Source organism: Pseudorasbora parva, chromosome 14 (assembly GCF_024679245.1).
Source record: "Pseudorasbora parva isolate DD20220531a chromosome 14, ASM2467924v1, whole genome shotgun sequence".
NCBI lineage: Eukaryota > Metazoa > Chordata > Actinopteri > Cypriniformes > Gobionidae > Pseudorasbora > Pseudorasbora parva.
Genome location: NC_090185.1, coordinates 1,263,688 through 1,278,300, shown reverse-complemented (window position 1 = coordinate 1,278,300; position 14,613 = coordinate 1,263,688). Strand labels below are relative to the sequence as shown.

Here is a 14,613-nt window from a genome sequence, read left to right as displayed (position 1 = left end):
CGTAACGTGATAGCTTTGCATGCTAATCAGTGAACTTGCGTAACGTGATAGCTTTGCATGCTAATCAGTGAACTTGCGTAACGTGATAGCTTTGCATGCTAATCAGTGAACTTGCGTAACGTGATAGCTTTGCATGCTAATCAGTGAACTTGCTAAATTAAATGTATGTAGTAACTTGAACAGGTTGTGATATCTTGGCAGGCTAATCAGTGAACCTGCAAACTGAAATGTATGTAGTACCTTTAGCAGGCAATGTTAGCTGATCATTTTGTTGTCAGCCATAAAATGTACTACTTGTAATAACCAAAAAGTTTAATTAACTATAATATATCTTAGCATTATATAAGCGCATTCTTATTCACAAGGGCAAACCATGAAGTAAAACATCCAACTCAAGTCACATTTATATTTAAGTTTAAGGATGTTAAAGCTAACACTTTACACGATGGATAAATGGTCTAAATCTTGACAATAAGAGGCAGTTTGTGTTAAAATATTTTTATTAGCTGAATGAAGTACCACACACAGACTAAGAAACAAATGCTGGTATGATATATATATTTATATTTAAAATTCAAAACAGCTATGAATATTTTGTAGAAAAACACAAGCAGTAGAAATGTACAGCTACACAAGAGACCGCTGTCATGTACAAAATGGCGGAGGACGTAGAGATGGCAATAACAGATGGAAGACGAAGACTGTGCAAAAAAAACCTGACATAGCGGAACGATGATCGTTAATACAGATGATGGGACAATCGTTCATCCGCGAGACGATTTCTGGCAGTTTGGACCCAATCGTGTTCGACCGGACGGTCATGTGACTCTCACATCACCATGGAAACAGGTATGTACAGGTGAGGTTCAGAGCAGCACCGCGAAACTGTTCAGTTCTTCGCTAACACTGAGCGAATCTGGATTCGTCTGACTGTGGCGTGACGCGCGTTCTTCGTAATAGTCCGTTAGAGAGAAACAAATCAACATCGTCATGAATATTAAACAGACCCGTGTTTCTCATTTGGCGACGGAAATGTGTCGCCCAATAAGACTTGAGATTTGGTGTTTGTCATAAATCATTTTAGACGAATCTTCGTTTGACTCGTTCACATGGCGTTTTGGTATTTACATCTGATTTTTAAAACCACTACTTTGGGATAATAAATAAACATTATAATTTAGTCGTTTTTCAAACGTTAAATTTACGTCTACGCCACAATCAGCCGCTTAATCGCTTTCAATTACTTAGAGTTTGTAAAATTTACAATCCATTTTTGCGAATCCATCAGTGGGCGGGGCTTAGGATGAGAAGGCCACGCCCCCTGTGTCTTCCCGCCTCTTCTGAAACAAACAATAATTTATATCGTTAAATACGGTTTCTACAATGCAAAATTAACAAAACGTTAGTTTTGACCTCTTACGAACCTCGTTATCTTGGCGTTGCGCTGAAGAGGGGGAGGGGCTGTTGTCACCATGGCAACCGTTGTGCTCCGCCTCTCTTTCCCTCCTTCCAGACGCGCCCCCGACCGGCCAACTCAGACGACCTAAAGGAATTAATCGTAAATTTTGTCCGCAAACCATTGAAATTCCATAAGGTGACATTTCCACGTAATTTTTTTTTTTACCTGGTTGTTGTGGGACGGCAAACTCGTGGCCGTGGTTCGTGTAGGGTGACGTACGGTGGCCTGCAGCAGACAAGCACACATTTTTTTTCAGCAAACCTTCATAAAAGCTCGTCAAATAAGCCAAAGGATTTGTTAGTGGACTCACTGAGGTAGTGTCGGTATTTTGTGGCACGGTGTTTCGCTCCGGTTGGTCCGGACTGCTCTCTTATGACCCCTGCTGGACACAAAGAGGATTACAGCTTACTGATTTTCCTTCAAATGCGTGTATTTAATGGCAATGTTTTGTTTTAAACGCTTACGGTGAGACGTCAGGTTGCTCTGTGTCCTCCGGCGCTCAGGGGGCGCTGTTGCCCCTCGGGCTTCATTTACACTCGCATCCTCCGCGTGATTGGATGGAACGGCGGCGAGAAGACCTGCGGGATGAATTAAAATGAGAAGGAGAAAATGGAGATGTCTGTAAACGTTGAGATTAGGCCTGTCGCGATAGTCAATAAATCAATTAATCGCGCGATTAAAAAAAATGAGCGCGATAATTTGCATTTGCATGCTTGTTTGTTTTCCTCGTCTCTCCTGCTGACTCTCATCAGTTTGGGGAGGAGTTTATACTCCACACACAGGCTTAAAGCTACACTAAAGTTGGCCGTTTGATAAACGCAAGTTAATTCTTCAGTTCAATCTTTGTGTGCTAAAGGCACACGGGTTCCTGTAGAGATAGCGATACACAATCTCCTTTTTTAACAAATGAAAAGCATGTCATCGATGTCTTCTCTCTCTCTGGATCTCTCCGAGCTTTCCTCAGAGATGCTCAAGCTCCGTTTGTGCATGATTACATGATATAACAATTGTTTTAATACCGTATCCTAAATTGTAGATAATTAAGTTATATATCGTACATTTCTGGAGTGTTGACAATTTAAAAAAAAAAATCAACAAGAACCGAAAACCGAGGGTTTAGTGAACCGCCGCCCCTAATCTGCTCCTAAAACACAATCACCCGCTGCAGTTTTCATCCATTTTATTTATTGTTTTTGGTATTTATTCAAGTGCATTTTTGTAAACAGAGAATCCGTTGCTTTTATGGTTTTGTTAATTTATTGTGGATATTTAAAATGTTTCAGTTTTCAGTGTTAAATAGTCTTTCGAAATAAAAGTTTTTTGATCTTGTAAAAAGTGTACCTGCATTATGTCATTATCATTATTTTAGATGAAAATGGTCTCAAAACGACAATATTATCGTTTATCGCAATCTTTTCTTGGCCAATTTATCGTCCAGCAAAATGTGTTTTAGAGACAGGCCTAGTTTAGGTAGATCGCGCTCTTACTGAGTCCGCGGTATCTGGACAGCTGCTGGTAGATCTGCCTCATCCTCTCGATGTTCAGCCGGCTGGCCTCCGCGTGGTTCACCATCGGTTTGGGATAGTCCACGCCGATCACGCATTTGGCGGCGATCTGCACGTCTTCCGGAGCATTCCAGGGGTCGTAGATGAACTTGGCTGGAAAATCTCGTAGGACAGGTAAGTAACGTCTGGAATCAAAGGGAGAGATTAAACCCGCAGCATCACAACCTCCACAAAGCCAGAGGTGAACAAACAAACATACAAACGGCAAGCGATTGATCAGAATTCAGATCCGAACTGATTCAACTCCTTTAGGTTTGAAACTGAACTGAGTCAGCTCCTTTGAGTGTGACTCTGAACTGAGTCAGCTCCTTTGAGTCTGAATCTGAGCTGAATCAGCTCCTTTGAGTGTGAATCTGAGCTGAATCAGCTCTTTTGAGTCTGAATCTGAGCTGAATCAGCTCTTTTGAGTCTGAATCTGAGCTGAATCAGCTCTTTTGAGTCTGAATCTGAGCTGAATCAGCTCCTTTGAGTGTGACTCTGAACTGAATCAGCTCTTTTGAGTCTGAATCTGAGCTGAATCAGCTCCTTTGAGTGTGACTCTGAACTGAATCAGCTCTTTTGAGTCTGAATCTGAGCTGAATCAGCTCCTTTGAGTGTGAATCTGAGCTGAATTAGCTGCTTTGGGGTATGAGTTTGAACTGATTCAGTTCCTTTGAGTCTGAATCTGAACTGAGTCAGCTCCTTTGAATCTAAATCTGATCTGAATTACCTCCTTTGGGTGTGAATCTGAACTGAATCAGCTCTTTTGAGTAGGAATTTGAAACAAGTCAGCTCCTTCGAGTGGGAATCTGAACTGAATCAGCTCCTTTGGGTGTGAATCTAAACTGAGTCAGCTCTTTAGAGTAGGAATTTGAACCGAGTCAGCTCCTTCGAGTGGGAATCTGAACTAAATAAGCTCCTTTGAGTGTGAATCTGAACTGAATCAGCTCCTTTGGGTGTGACTCTGAACCGAATCAGCTTCTTTGGGTGTGAATCTGAACTAATTCAGCTCATTTGAGTGGAATTCTGATCTGAATCAGCTTCTTTGAGTCTGAATATGAACTGAAGCTACTAATTTGAGTCTGAATCTGAACTGAATCGGCTCACTGAATCGAAATCTGAACTGATTTAGCTCCTTTGAGTTTGAATCGGAACTGAATCAGCTCCTTTGAGTGTGAATCTGAACTGAGTCAGCTCCTTTGAGTGTGAATCTGAATTGAATCAGCTCTTTGAGAGTGAATCTGAACTGAATCAGCTCCTTTGAGAGTGAATATGAGGTGAATCAGCTCCTTTGAGAGTGAATCTGAGCTGAATCAGCTCCTTTGAGTGTGAATCTGAACTGAATCAGCTCATTTGAGAGTGAATCTGAACTGAATCAGCTCCTTTCAGTGTGAATCTGAACTGAATCAGCTCCTTTAGGTGTAAATCTGAACTGAGTCAGCTCCTTTAGGTGTGAATCTGAACTGAATCAGCTCCTTTAAGTGTGAATCTGAGCTGAATCAGCTCCTTTAGGTGTGAATTTGAACTGAATCAGCTCCTTTAAGTGTGAATCTGAGCTAAATTAGCTCCTTTGAGTGTGAATCTGAACTGAATCAGCTCCTTTGGGTGTGACTCTGAACCGAATCAGCTTCTTTGGGTGTGAATCTGAACTGATTCAGCTCATTTGAGTGGAAATCTGAGCTGAATCAGCTCCTTTGAAAGTGAATTGAGCTGAATCAGCTCCTTTAGGTGTGAATTTGAAATGAATCAGCTCCTTTAGGTGTGAATCTGAACTGAATCAGCTCCTTTGAGAGTGAATTGAGCTGATTCAGCTCCTTTAAGTGTGAATCTGAACTGAATCAGCTCCTTTAAGTGTGAATCTGAACTGAATCAGCTCCTTTAGGTGTGAATTTGAACTGAATAAGCTCCTTTAAGTGTGAATCTGAGCTGAATCATCTCCTTTGAGAGTGAATCTGAGCTGAATCAGCTCCTTTAGGTGTGAATTTGAACTGAATCAGCTCCTTTAAGTGTGAATCTGAGCTAAATTAGCTCCTTTGAGTGTGAATCTGAACTGAATCAGCTCCTTTGAGTGTGAATCTGAACTGAATCAGCTCCTTTAGGTGTGAATCTGAACTGAATCAGCTCCTTTGAGTGTGAATCTGAACTGAATCAGCTCCTTTAGGTGTGAATCTGAACTGAATCAGCTCCTTTGAGTGTGAATCTGAATTCAAATCCCAACTGCATGCCCTCCATTCACACTGGATTCTGATTTGGCGAATGCTGCTCAGTCCTGGTGTGGTGCGGTGCAGTGTGGAGACCCACCTTATGAAGTCTCCGTTGGGGTCGATCCTGCGGCCGAATCCCACAGGACAGTAGCAGTGGAAGAACTGTTGAAAGAAGGAGCTGCAGGAGTGGCAGAGCCAGCTGCCCGCATTCACACTCCAGTCTGCGTCCAGGAGCAGCTCCTCGAACACCTGCGAACACCACAGCGTTAGCACAGCGCCCGTCACACACACACACACACACACACAAACACACACAGAGGAGGACAAATACACAACTTCATTACTTGAGTAAGAGTAAAAGTACTGCTGGTCAAATATTACTCCGTTACAAGTGAAAGTTGTAAAAACAGATTTTTACTGAAGTAAAAGTACAGAAGTATTTGTTTTCAGAAGTACTTCAGTATCAAAAGTAAATGTCCTTCTTTATGTCGCCGCATTATTGTATTATAGTTGTATAAATGCACATTATGCCATCATGGTTTAAGCCAGTCAGTGACGCTCCATCTGACACACTAGCAGACGACTAACTTAAACTCATTTAAATACTTGTAGAAAAGTTACAAAGCTGCTGTCACTTTAAGGCCGAATGCACGGATCCAATACACTGATACACATCTGATATTCTCACACTGTTCACCTTCACTGAAGACAGAATCAACTTTGTTTATGTGAATCCTCCACTAAATGAGCATTTGGACATCCGTCTTCTTCCATTTTGCTCTAAACTATAAATCAGTGTTTAATAAATGCTGTGAAATCATTGAACTTCACGAGACTCTACAAGAGTGATTCCTGAAAGGCTTTCTGCAAAAACCCAAACACCTTTTAAAGAAGAAAAAAATCATCACTGACTTTCAAAGCTGCGACAGAAACGACTTTCCACTTCGAGGACCTTGATAGAAATGTAGTGGAGTAAAGAGGACGATATTTGTCTTTCAGATGGAGTGAAGTTAAAGTCAGAAGATTACAGAAAAAATAATACTCCAGTAAAGCACAGAGACTCAAACAGTGGACTTCAGTACAGGACTCGAGTAAACGAGCCGAGTTGATTCTGTCTTCAGTGAAGGTGAACAGTGTGAGAATATCAGATGTGTATCAGTGTATTGGATCCGTGCATTCGGCCTTAAAGTGACAGCAGCTTTGTAACTTTTCTACAAGTATTTAAATGAGTTTAAGTTAGTCGTCTGCTAGTGTGTCCGATGGAGCGTCACTGACTGGCTTAAACCATGATGGCATAATGTGCATTTATACAACTATAATAAGAGCATGTTTGTTATTGATGCTCCGCGTACCTTCATGCCCTCCTCCCAGCTGATCCACAGGTCTCCGCGGGTCAGGAAGCAGGCCACGGCGTGCCGAGCCAGGTGATGGATCCAGCCTTCCTCCCGCAGCTGGGTCATGATGGCGTCGATCCAGGGGAAGCCGGTCCGGGCCTCGGCCCATTTGGCCAGCGCCTCCGCGTTCCGGTCCCAAGGGATGCGGATGCAGATCGGGTTGCCCTCCATGCGGTCGAAGCGAGAGTTATTAGTGGCGGCGGTGTAGAAGAACTCCCTCCACAGGATCTTATCATACAGAGAGATGGACGGGCTTCCGTTATTCTTCACCTGCGCAAACACAAAGACAGCATCTCAGTATTTAAATCAGATATAAATCATATATTAATATCAATTTAAAGGGTTAGTTCAAACAAATGTATTTTGGATGCTTCAAGAGACTCTAATTAACCCACTGATGTCTCATATGGACTACTGTGATGATGTTTTTATTCCCTTTCTGGACATGGACAGTATAGTGTGCATACACTTGCATACGCTCTCGGACTAAATATAAAATATCTTAAACTGTGTGTGAAGATGAACGGAGGTCTTACGGGTGTGGAGCGACATTAGGGAGAGGAGTTAATGACAGACATTTCATTTCTGGGTGAACTAACCCTTTAAGGCAGGTAATATATAGTTAACTGAGATGTAATGAGCACCTTCTTGTAGAGCTGTGTGAGTTTGCAGTAGAAGAGGCGGCAGGACAGGCAGCCGAAGCGCAGATACGGGCTCAGGCCCAGCGGACTCGCCAGCAGAGGACTGGAGCTCATCTTGGGGCGCTCGAAGTTCTCCTGCCACGCCTGAGAGAGAGAGAGAGAGAGAGAGAGAGAGAGAGAGAGAGAGAGAGAGAGAGACGTGAGTGTGTGTGTGTGTGTATCTGTGACATATGAGGACTCAAATGTGTATAATGCCATGGGTATGACACAGGTATTACAGGAGAGGGTGAAATATGAGGACATTACCCCATGTCCCCACTTTACAAAAGGCTTATAAATCACACAGGAGGAGTTTTTATGAGAAAGTAAAAATGCAGAATGTTTCCTGTGATGGGTAGGTTTAGGGGCAGTGTGTGTGTGTGTGTGTGTGTGTGATCATACCGCGGTCGAGTCCGGTCCGAGGTGTCGGTCCATCCGCCTCAGTGCCTCTGACTCTCCTCCGGGCCAAACGGCAGGAGCCAAACCCTCGGTGTCGAACCCTGAGCACAAACACACACACATCATCCACCGCTCTGACCACACTGGATCTGTGTGTGTGTGTGTGTGTGTGTGTGTGTGTGAGTGTGTTACCCAGCTCCTCCAGCAGGGGGACTCCATACTCCTCTCTGTGGTTGTCTCTAACGGGCGTCACACACGTCCCCATCAGCTCCAGTGTTGGCGGGTCCAGTGGCGGCTCGGGCGGCTCCATCGAGCTCACCAGCGTCTGGAAGCGTTTATACGTGAGCGGAGGCTGACCGCCATTCAGCTCGATAATCCTGAGGACCAATCAGATGTCAGAACGCCATTCAGACCCACTCAATCAGCTCTTTCACTGCAAAAAATGCTTATTTAGTATTTTTTTCTTGTTTCTAGTGGAAATATCTAAATATTCTTAAATCAAGATGTATTGACTAGATCAGTAAAATAACATAAGATTTTTTTCTGGGGAAAAATATCTAAATTAAAATTAAGTCCTCATGAAATCAAAATTGACCCCAGTTACTTTGTTAGCACATATTAAAGGTCTTAGGGTGAACAATTAATCCGTGCAAGTTAATACACAGAAAAAAAAAGGTTTGTTGAGATAATCTTTAATCAAAATCTAAAAAGTTACCTCTGGGCTGGAAACGGCGTTCCCTCTCAGATGATGTCCGTTTGACGGATTGCGGTTTAAAATGCGCTGATATAAAACCCTGCCCTCTATTCAATGTTTTGTTTCACTTGGAAATACGTCAGAGCACTAAACTCACTCGCTACTTCCGGTTCACCTGGACTTTAAAACAGGCAAAATGATCTGCCAATGGGGTGAGAAAAATAATCGTATTTCTGTTTGGGACGGAAACAAGATTATATTTGAAAGTCTGGGTTTGGCCGTCGCCAGGAGAACGGGACTCGCCTGACTGCATTGTGCCAAGTGTGAAGTTTATTGGAGGGGGGATTATGGGGTGGGGTTGTTTTTCAGGGGTTGTTAGATATTTAGACTGGAAACAAGACAAAATGACTGAGGAAGAACAGCATTTTTTGCAGTGTTTAAACAAACAGTATAAACAGTTGAAAAGGTCACCGGTCGAGGTCGTAGAGTGTGTGTGAGACTTTCACGATGACCTCCACGCCCGCCTCACACGCCAGCTTCTTTATAGCAGCGTCTCGCTCCTTCCCAAACGGCTCCGAATCGCACTCGAAGGTCAGCCGCGAAACCTTCCACTCCTGACACAAACACACACACACAGATCATGAGAAACACTGACACACACACAGATCATGAGAAACACTGACACACACACACACACACAGATCATGAGAAACACTGACACACACACACAGATCATGAGAAACACTGACACAAACACACACAGATCATGAGAAACACTGACACAAACACACACACAGATCATGAGAAACACTGACACAAACACACACAGATCATGAGAAACACTGACACAAACACACACAGATCATGAGAAACACTGACACACACACACACAGATCATGAGAAACACTGACACACACACACAGATCATGAGAAACACTGACACACACACACACAGATCATGAGAAACACTGACACAAACACACACAGATCATGAGAAACACTGACACACACACACACAGATCATGAGAAACACTGACACAAACACACACACAGATCATGAGAAACACTGACACAAACACACACACAGATCATGAGAAACACTGACACAAACACACACACAGATCATGAGAAACACTGACACAAACACACACAGATCATGAGAAACACTGACACACACACACAGATCATGAGAAACACTTGTGTTATTACTGTGGTCAGTCAATAGCGGTGACTGGCGGTACTTTGAACATATACTCAAACCTTTTTGTCAAACCTGCTATTTCCATCAAACCCAGTTTTCACATTTAATGAACATATAAAATTACACTTTTACCTTGAAGAGCCGAGGGAAGATGTTGGCCGGTTGGCCGCGGATGACGAACAGGCGAGAGTTGAGTTTGCGAAGACTAGAGTCCAGATCCTCCAAACACTGCAGCAGAAACCTGACAGACACACAGGACAACACATCGTTATATCGAGATATCTCTGTTGGTGGAAGCAATTGAGAACCATAGCAACTCAGGCGGGGTCAGCGCATGCTGAGGGTCACAGTGCGCAGAAGTCTCCAACTTTCTGCAGAGTCAACAGCTCCAGACCTCCAGACTTCTGTGGCCTTCAGATGAGCTCAAGAACAGCGGAGAGAGCTTCATGGAATGGGTTTCCATGGCCGAGCAGCTCATCCAAGCCTTACATCACCAAGAGCAATGCAAAGCGTGGGATGCAGTGGAGTAAAGCAGCCGCCACTGGACTCTAGAGCAGTGAGACGTGTTCTCTGAGCGACCAATCACGCTTCAGTCGGACAATCCCATGGACGAGTCTGGGTTTGGCCGTCGCCAGGAGAACGGGACTCGCCTGACTGCATTGAGCCAAGTGTGAAGTTTAGTGGAGGGAGGATTATGGGGTGGGGTTGTTTTTCAGGGGTTGGCCCCTTAGTTCCAGTGAAAGGAACTCTTAATGCTTCACCAAGACATTTTGGACAATCTCACGCTCCTGACTTTGTGGGATCAGTTTGTGGACGGCCCCTTCCTGTCCCAGCATGACTGCGCTCCAGTGCCAATCCCGGGACATGGTTGCTTTCACACAGAAGGCGACCCGGCAATGCTCCGGGAATATTGCGGCTCCGACGTGCAGTGTGAAAGGGGCTAGACAGTTACACAGTTGAGTTTTACCGTTTTTTAATCCCTTCATCTGATCTCTTAAGGCCTTTGCACACTGAGTCCGTAAGTCGCATGCGTCACTTTGTCTTGTTTTTTTCCCCGTAGCGCATTCATTAATACGCATCGGACTCAGTGCGTGACACATTTTTTGGGGTCACGAATATACGAAAAAACACATGCGAAAATATCGGACTCACACTTCACACTGCAAAAAATTGTCTTTTTTCTTAGTATTTTTGTCTTGTTTCGAGTCAAAATATCAAAACATTCTTACATTAAGAAACATTTACTAGACAAGCAAAAGTAATTGCCTTGTTTTGGGAAAAATAACTCAAAATGAAGAGAGTTTTTGCTTAAAATAAGATAAATAATCTGCCAATGGGGTGAGAAAAATAATCTTAATTCAAACAGAAAACAAGATTATTTGTATATACAAAGCTCAATGTATGTACAAATATATTGTATATACAATATATTATATACAAGTGCCTTGAAAAGCGCTATATAAATTGAGCGCATCATCATCATCATCATCATCATCATCATCAAAACAAGATTATTTATCTTATTTATATTTATCTTATTTTAATCAAAAACTCTCTTCATTTTGAGTTATTTTTCCCAAAACAAGAGCATTTTTGCAGTGTATCAGGCGGTAGCACTTTTAGCATAGCTTAGCATACATCATTGAATCAGATTAGACCGTTAGCATCGCGCTCAAAAAAGACTTTCAATATTTTCCTATTTAAACCGTGACTCGTCTGTAGTTACATCGCGTACTAAGACCAACGGAAAATAAAAGTTGTGATTTTTTTGTGTGACTGATATAGCTAGGAACTATTTTCTGCGTAATATCGCTGCGCCGCTTCACTCACGGCACGGCGGTAAAGTTCCCTGATTATTACGCAGGAATGAGAGAATAGTTCCTAGCTATAATCGGTCTAAAAAACTATTAATTTTCCATCGGTCACGATGTAACTACAGAAGAGTCACGTTTTAAATAAAAAAATATTATCTATAAGTCTTTGGTCATTTTTGAGCGCGATGCTAACGGTCTAATCCGACTCAATGATGTATGCTAAGCTATGCTAAAAGTGCTACCGCCAGATACAGAGATCGGCTGAATGGATTCAAAAACCCTAAAACTCAACTGTTTACCTCTAGGGGACGTGGAAAATGAGCCAAAAGTGTAGTAAAGTTGGGCGTTTAACACGAGAGAGGCACAGCTCTGACTCCCTCTTGTGGCCAGTTGATGAACTGCAGCTGAAGTCACTTCCGTGCCGGTTTAGACATAAGAATGCAGTGAGACACGTTCCCAAAATATCCGTCTGGCTCGTGACGGAGCAGCAATTGGCTTGAGGAAAGTAGGTCGTTGCTGTGGAAACCAGAGTCTGGTTCCTGACGCAAACACACCATAATAAACCACCATCATCCAAACGAGCCAGAAGAGCCGACAACTCCACACACACTGCAGAAAACGCTCTTCTTACTCAGTATTTTTGTCTTGTTTCGAGTCAAAATATCAAAAAATTCTTACATTAAGAAACATTTACTAGACAAGCAAAAGTAATTGTCTTGTTTTGGGAAAAATAACTCAAAATGAAGAGAGTTTTTGCTTAAAATAAGATAAATAATCTGCCAATGGGGTGAGAAAATTCTTAATTCAAACAGAAAACAAGATTATTTTACTATATTTATCTTATTTTAAGCAAAAACTCTTCATTTTAAGTTATTTTTTCCCCAGAAAACAAGAAAAAATATCTTCTGTCGTTTTGCTTGTCTAGTAAATGCTTCTTGTTTTAAGAATTTTTGGATGTTTGGACTCGAAACAAGACACAAATACTGAGTAAGAAGAGCATTTACTGCAGTGTGTGTGCAGTGTGTGTGGAGTGTGTGTGCAGTGGATGATTTTGACGCCTCTGATGTATTATTGGGTCAGATAGACCCGTGAGAGTCTGACCAGCAGAGGGAGCCGCTGAGCCCTGAGATTAAACACTGACAGGTCATTACCGGTCACAACTAACACAACTGGGTTTAGATGCTGGTGTGTGTGTGTGTGTGTGTGTGTGTGTGTGTGTGTGTGTGCGTGTCTCACCTCCACCGGTTGACGCCCAGGTTGGAGGCTCCGGCGAACCAGGGGTCCAGGAAGTAGACGCAGCGCAGCGTTTGGGCCCCTTTAAGGGCCTCCAGCAGGGCCGGGTTGTCATGGAGACGCAGGCCCTTGCGGAACCAGTGGATGGAGTTGATGGACATGACCTCTGACCTCTGCAACATCAACCGCTTTGTGTAAGGGATGGAAAACTGACGCCACCACACGACAAGAAATACTTTTTATATTTACATTTGACACATACTATATTTTATATCATATTATTTCATGTTATATTATATTATTCAATAAATAAATAAAATAAAAAATATATATATAATTTTGTTTGATATATTGTGTTATTATTTTGTATTACATTGAATTTTATATCGTATTATATTCTAATATATTATTGTATTTTATAGCATATATCATATTATTTAATTTTATATATTATATATATCATTTAATTTGATTTCATATTATATGATATTATTTTATATTAATATTATAGCATTTATCATATATTATTTATTATAATATATTATTTTATTTTGTATTATATTGCCATATTACTTTATGTTATAAGATATTATTTTATCATATATTATAATATATTATTTTTTATCATAATATATTTTATTTAAACTATTTTATATCATATTATATCAAATATCATAATATATGATATTTTTTATTTTATATTATTTAGTAAAGTATAAGTATAACTCATCTGCGCTGAAACACATCAGCCAATCCCCGCTTGAGAAGACAGACGGGGGCGTGGCCTCGACATTAAAGGCGGATGACGCAAGCGTAACGTCAGCAGGGGTCGCTGTTTATTACACTACTTTATAGATTATTACACTTTAGATTTACTATTATATTGGATTATTCACATTTAAATAAATATTATTATTATTAACACATTAAATAATAAAAAGTCTTCAAGTATTATTAAATAAATGTGTTGATGATGATAATAATAATACTTAAATGCTGTTTTATTGTATCAATATTAATAATACCATTATTAAATACTTTAGCAGTTTTACTTTAATTATTATTAATAATTATGCTACTACAAATAACAATAACTATGATATATAACTGTTTATATAAAGTAGCATACGTTATTTTTTACTATTTGATATATTAGTATGCTTTTATATAATATAAAGTAATACAAATGCAATCATATTTCACCTTTATACGTTTACGCAACAAAATAAACATAAAGAGTTTGTGGCTTGAGCAGATACAATAATATTTTAATGTTCAGATAAAAAGCAGACATAAGTTTTACCGAAAATTGGGTCACTTACGTCGTAAAATATCACAAAAGGGTCATTAATAAACACAAAGTTATGTTTAAATACAACTGTGTGTGTTTTAATAAATGGGTCATGATTTCGGTCTTTATGTAACCCGAGTTTATACATGAAATAACATCAGATTGTAAGAGCAAAACTCACCTGAGCCCGTACAAATGAGGAAAAGTTGTTTTATTTGAGTCCCAGAGATTAGATCATATCAGAATTAATAAATATATGTCAGCAGAATCACTGCAAAACTGCTCAGACCAAGCTTTACAGAACCGGGGCAAAATAGCACAGTTTCATAACGTTTCCGCGCACTGCGCATGCGCCAACTCGACCGGCTCTAGACACGCATATTCTAGACCTAATCTACAGCTTAATGTATAATGATTATAACGATAGATGAGCACCTGGGATCCTCTTAATATTCATATTGAGTGTCAATCATTTAAAAACCTGATAAAACGACAATAGGATATTCATTTTATATTATCGAGCATTTAAACCGATGTCTCCATCTATAGTCACACATCTATGCTCCCTGTGCGCTGCCTCGATAGGTCACGCAGCTCGTGTCCCACATAAGGAGGCCGCTCATTGGTCCGCATCAGAGTGACGTCAAAGAATCCCTCTCACGTTTATGCGGCGTGGATGTAAAGAGCTTTGCGAGTAACT

General features: G+C 41.1%; 1 protein-coding gene across 4 annotated transcripts; it reads right to left on the bottom strand.

Annotated features, from left to right (window-relative positions):
* Positions 1 to 1,125: 1,125 nt before the first annotated feature.
* Positions 1,126 to 14,254, bottom strand: cry3b (cryptochrome circadian regulator 3b). Of its 4 annotated transcripts, none has more exons than XM_067415166.1 (15): positions 14,095 to 14,254; positions 12,626 to 12,795; positions 9,708 to 9,816; positions 8,846 to 8,988; positions 7,873 to 8,057; positions 7,684 to 7,781; positions 7,246 to 7,386; positions 6,560 to 6,871; positions 5,305 to 5,456; positions 2,947 to 3,149; positions 1,924 to 2,037; positions 1,770 to 1,841; positions 1,625 to 1,684; positions 1,425 to 1,543; positions 1,126 to 1,337 (listed from the first exon to the last, which is right to left on the bottom strand). In XM_067415166.1, the coding sequence occupies exons 2-15, from the start codon at positions 12,781 to 12,783 to the stop codon at positions 1,299 to 1,301; spliced, it is 1,905 nt and encodes a 634-aa protein (XP_067271267.1). In that variant the 5' UTR covers positions 12,784 to 12,795; positions 14,095 to 14,254; the 3' UTR covers positions 1,126 to 1,298. The 4 variants fall into 4 exon arrangements, with proteins under 4 accessions (XP_067271267.1, XP_067271265.1, XP_067271264.1 ...); XM_067415164.1 differs by having other exon boundaries at positions 1,126 to 1,340; positions 12,626 to 12,788; XM_067415163.1 differs by having other exon boundaries at positions 1,126 to 1,340; positions 14,095 to 14,253.
* Between the last annotated feature and the right edge of the window lie 359 nt (positions 14,255 to 14,613).